Source organism: Pygoscelis adeliae, unplaced genomic scaffold (genome assembly GCF_000699105.1).
Source record: "Pygoscelis adeliae isolate BGI_AS28 unplaced genomic scaffold, ASM69910v1 Scaffold259, whole genome shotgun sequence".
NCBI lineage: Eukaryota > Metazoa > Chordata > Aves > Sphenisciformes > Spheniscidae > Pygoscelis > Pygoscelis adeliae.
In genome coordinates, this window is record NW_008825497.1 from 218,609 (window position 1) to 223,614 (window position 5,006).

The 5,006-nt window shown below is 54.2% G+C and overlaps 2 protein-coding genes across 2 annotated transcripts in view; one reads left to right on the forward strand and one right to left on the reverse strand.

Annotated features, from left to right (window-relative positions):
- ABHD12 (abhydrolase domain containing 12) overlaps positions 1–2,336 on the forward strand; it is a 54,741-nt gene extending 52,405 nt beyond the window's left edge. The window contains exon 13 of the mRNA XM_009331357.1: positions 367–2,336. Within this exon, the coding sequence (XP_009329632.1) occupies positions 367–406 (40 nt within the window). The 3' untranslated portion in view covers positions 407–2,336. The remainder of the gene's footprint in view (positions 1–366) is intronic.
- Positions 2,337–2,956: 620 nt separating this feature from the next.
- Positions 2,957–5,006, reverse strand: part of PYGB (phosphorylase, glycogen; brain) — a 17,354-nt gene continuing 15,304 nt past the window's right edge. Inside the window, exons 18-20 of the mRNA XM_009331359.1 lie at positions 4,616–4,750; positions 4,356–4,422; positions 2,957–4,068 (exon numbers count right to left, since the gene is read on the reverse strand). Of these exons, the coding sequence (XP_009329634.1) occupies positions 3,916–4,068; positions 4,356–4,422; positions 4,616–4,750 (355 nt within the window). The 3' untranslated portion in view covers positions 2,957–3,915. The remainder of the gene's footprint in view (positions 4,069–4,355; positions 4,423–4,615; positions 4,751–5,006) is intronic.

A 5,006-nucleotide genomic window follows, 5' to 3' on the forward strand; every position in this document is an offset into this window, starting at 1 on the left:
AACCCCTTCTGTCTCCAGAGTGGGTGAGATACTGGGGCTGGCTTAGCACAAAGTCAAAGCTCTCCACCTCCCTGCAAAGCAGGTTTTGGGAAGGGGAGCCACAGAAAGCCGGGAGCGCTTCTCCTCTCTGGCTCATCTCTGCTGTGAGCTGGATGCTCTGGAGGATTTGTTTGCAGAGCAGCTACTTCTGCTTGCCTCTTCTAGTGGGAGCCACTGATGGGTGAGAGCAAAGCTCAGTGCTGTTCCCTGTAGCTGCAAGTGCTCGAGCCCTAGTATGTGCCAGGGGAATGGGAAGATCCGCAGGCTGCAGCATGCACCAGAGTGTAGGAGAGCTGAGTGTCACCGCTGTGTTGTTTCCTTTCCTAGGGAATTCCTGGGAAAATCTGAACATGAGCATCATCACTGAAGACTGGCTGCTTTTGGCAGCACAGATATTTTCCTTTCTTTCCTTCCTCTCTCTCCTTTTTCTCCCCCCTCCCTGTGGGTCAGTCTGCCATTCTTCCATCCCTGGCACTAGAGGAGGTCAGGGATTCCCACTCCGGTCCTGATGTGTACCCTTGGCAACTCCAGCTCCCGGCATCAGCGTCTGTGATGGTAGAAGAAAGAAGTTGTTGGCTTCTTTTTTGACATGAATGGAGGGGTGATAACAGCCCAGGAGCCAGTACCAAACTGTGAAAAATGTAAGCACAACAAAGCCTGGCCAATCCACCGTGGTACTGCTGAGGACAGACATTCCTAGGACACGTGTGTCATGACCAAGCGTGTTTCACTTTTAAATACTGCTGCTGTTTTTGGATCACATAGAGACTCATTTGTAGGTGAATGGCTTTTGCCGTGTCTCCATACCACAGTTGTCTTGCTTGAGTTTGAGGTGTTCTCTTTCTAGGAAATACATGTTTTGCCTTTCCTTTTTGCTAAGTGGCTGTAATTACAAATACATGGAAGATCCAGGTGGTGAGAGATATTTTTATTTAGCTCTTCAGTCACCATGTGTTGCAAGTGTTGGGCTAATTGCCCACATTTGAAAATAAAATGAAAGATATTTTTTTTTGTTCTTCCTTTTCAAACATCTATTTAATGGAAAAGGTTAGTGACCTTTTATCTTTTCTGTACCCTTTTTCCTCTGAACATAATTTCTGCTCCCATCACTGCTCTATCCTCTGCGGAGCTCCTCCCCTTCTTCACACGCACTTCCTATTAGGACTGAAGTGACATATGTAGATAAATTGCAAACTTGGGAGTTTAAGCCGGAAGGTGTGATAGAGTACTTTTTTGCTTGATCTCCCCCTTCCATGAACAACTTGGGCCCAGGATGTGGGAATGGATGTCTTCCATTCTCCCTGTACACACCCAGACAGACATGTGCTTCCTTTGGGTGGGAAGGGCAGGTTTTTCCCCTCAACTACCTTTTAACTCCTTATGTCAGGTTTCCCTGTTCCTGGTGGCTATACTGTTCCTCTGTAGCTAAAAGCAGGCAGTGGTATGCAGTTCTTGATGCAAAAATAACAGTCTGGGGTGTCCTTCCTCATCTCTCCCTCCACCTCCCTTCTGTGCTCTGGGCATCCCAGGCACTTCCAGTAGCACTTCTCAGCCTATCTCACAGCCATGGTTGGAGCATGGGGAGAAGTTCTGGGGATGTCCTTGCCCTGCTTGGGGCTAGAACAGGGGCTGTTTATGCCACTGATGTGAGCTCTGCACTGAGACGGGAGAGGGTCATATGCTGACTCTGTGGTGTCTGGCTGGGGCCTGGCCCTGCCCCCTGTCAGTCTATATAGGCAATACCAGGGGCTGTAGGTTTAGTCACTAGTGCTCAGAGTGAATTGTGCTGCCTGAAGGGTCTGTTCAGGGGTGTACGGCATAGTATAAACCGCTCAGTGTGCATCCAAGTTATATCTGCAGGCTCATACTAGTTGCAAAGCAGACAGTAGCTTGTTCTTGTACTGAGATTCTTCCGCCATAGCGTGGTTGTCCCTGAGGTTTCTGACCCATGATACTCATAAGCTAACTGTGCCACTTAAATTATGTTTGACGCACTTGTATTTATTGCACTGACAGATGAGAAACACACACGCGGCTCTGGAGAGTGATGTGCACATTCCAGCTAATGCTGCTGCCGGCAGCTGGCTTGGGGCAAAGCGCAGCCTGAGCCGGAGGCTGGCTGGCTGTCTTCCTCCCATGTGACAGAGCTGAGGGTCCAGCATGTGAACTGCTCGTGTTGGTGATCCCAACACTGCCATTCCCGTTAGTAGGCCAGTGATATGCTTGGAAATTTAAAATGAAATGTTTATCTAAAAGTGGTGTAGTTTTAATAAAGGCATTGACTGCTGATCACTTCAGCTTCACCTGTTTTACGTGGCAGTTTTGGGGACTTTTTCCCCAGTTGGGCAGGTCAGCTGGGTGTGTGGCAGGGCTGCAGTAGGGTCGTGCATGGGAGATGAGCTCGCAGCTGGGACTGGGCAAGTCTTTGTGGCTGCTGCCAGCTCTGGGTGAGTGGCTCTCCTGGAGCCCAGTGGGTCCGTGCCTGTAGTCCGGCTGCAGCCGAGGCTCTGCTTCCCCACTGGGGATGGGGGAAATGGGAGCTGCCCGTGGGATTTCTAGCACAGGAGCCCTGCATGTTGCAGGGCAAACCCAACACTGTAACCCCCACCCCAGTGCACATAGTCAACACACCAGGGGCGCAGGTAAATGGCTTTGGCCTTAGCTAGCCCAGTGCAGCCTCTGGTACCAGCTCCCTCCTGTACATCCCATGCACTGGCAAGACTGACCTTTCTGCCATGGGCATGTTGCCCCCATGATGGTGCCAGCACCATGCTGGCCAGCACCATGCCAGCCAGGGGAGTACTCATCCCATGAAGCCACAGCTGGGGAAGGCCAGCATGGCTTCAGGTGTCATGGTCTGAACTTGTTGCAACCTGAACCCACAGACGTGGAGTAGTCACAAGTCAGCCCAAAGTCAAACCAGCAGGTGTTCTGGTTGTTTTAATGAGTTGGTGTCACACAGGGGAGTACTGGTGCACTATACAGCACTATGGGTGTTAAACTCTGACCCCAGCACTGGGAGGGACACATGGAGCAGCATGACCCAGCTGTGGAGTGATGCAAGAGATGTGATACATGTTCACCCCCTGGGTAGCGCCCAGCATACAGCTGTGCCCGGAGAGCCAAGAGCCTCCTTGGGGCCTATGGGCCCAGCAGGGTCAGCCACCCAGCTGGCAGTGGCAGGTACAACCCTCTCTATGCAGACATGGAGGCTAAAAATCCCTGGAGTGGCTTGGTTACTGGGCTTTTAGTTAACAAAGAGGCATGGGAGGAGGTTACAGCAAGCTCTGTGGCAAGGAAGTCGCTGATCCCAGGCCCTCTCTCCTTGTGGCACATAGCCTTTGACATTGCCACCTGCACTGGAGCCAGCTGCTTTAACAGCCAGCCCCACCTTCTCTAGGCGTTACTGGGGAAGGGGGTGACTGGAGGGGCAGACAGTGGCCTCTCCCTCCCCTAGCTTTGGGGCTGGCAGACTCCCTGGAGAAGGGTGGAAGACACTGTGTTGGCTAAACCTGCTTGTTGGGCAGGGTCAAGAAGGTGAGGCCAGGCCAGGCTGCATGCAGGGGGAGAGGGGAGGACTTAGTTGGAAAGCCCTTGTTAAGCATGGAGCACAGTTGTGGAACTTATCCATGGTCATCTCACTAAAAGCACTATGCAGCACATGCAGGCTGGATACATGGGTACAAACACAGGGTCCTTTCTCCTCTCCCCCAGCTCCCGTTCCTCAGTCAGGGCTCCTCCTCAGAGCATCCTTCTACCCCCCCTGAGGGAAAGGCCTTGTTTCTGCAGAGCTGAGCCCATCTGACTGGCGGTGAAATGCAGGTGAGGCCGCCTGGGCTGGGAACCCATCCCTCCTTCCTTCCCTTTGTGCTTGCATCAATCCCGGGGGAGGTTGGGTGCGGGGATTTTTGTGGCAGGTGGCTCCACACCCCAGATCTCCCGGGCGTACTCCATGATGGTCCTGTCACTGGAGAACTTGCCCGAGCATGCAATGTTCCTGATGACTTTCTTAGTCCACTCCCGGGGGTCCTGGGAAGAGGAGAGGCAATGTCAGCAGTCAGTCCCTCACCCGGCTCTGTCCCAACTCGCAGCCTTGCAGGACACCGGCTACGTGCACTTGGCTGCTTTAAACGCTGTGGTGTGGGGCTGCCGAAGCAGCAAAACCTGCTTCACCCTGCCCCATGCCCACACAACGTGGTATCTGTAAGAAGGGCTCCCCAGGAGCACACTCATCCCAGCTACGCCCCCCAGTCTCCTCGCTGCACTGCCATGGCCAAGGACCCCGTCCCTCCCCCTCGGTAGTGGGCAGCTCTTACCATGAACAGCTGGTCCACTTGGCCTTGGCATTTAATGTAGGCCTCGTAGTCGGCAAACACCTTAAACCTGAAACCCAAAGCAGAGTAAGGCTGGGGTTTGCGTGCCGTAGGGTCCCAGCCTGGCAGGACAGGGCAGCACAGACACCTTCCTGCGGGCAGGCAGGGCTTAGCCCCTGCGCAGGGGGACCCAGGCCAGCTGGGAAGGAGGCCTGGGCAGGCTGAGAGCAGCCCACCAAAGGGGGATGCTTGCCAGGGCTCACCTGTCATGGTACATGAGCATGTTCACAACATCCCTGAAGCAACCGGGGTCTCGAGGGGAGAAAAATCCGCTGCTGATCTGGTCGATAGCCTGTCGCAGCTCTGGCAGGCGCTCGTAGTACTCCTGTGCGTTATACCTGCGCCCAGCAGAGACAGGCTGTAGGGACCGATGCTCTCCCCTGGGGCCCAGCACCCGGAGAGCAGGACCTGACGTGTCTGGGGCAGGGAGGGCAGGCAAAGATGTCATATGGCTCCTGAGTGAGGGGCCTTGTTCCTGGGGCTGTGTCCATCAGAGCACCCTGCTAGTGGCTCCGAGACCAGTCGCAGTGCCTGAAACACTTTGTGCCCAGGCTCATGTCCCGTTCACAGCCACTGTGCTCTGGGCGAGCTGCT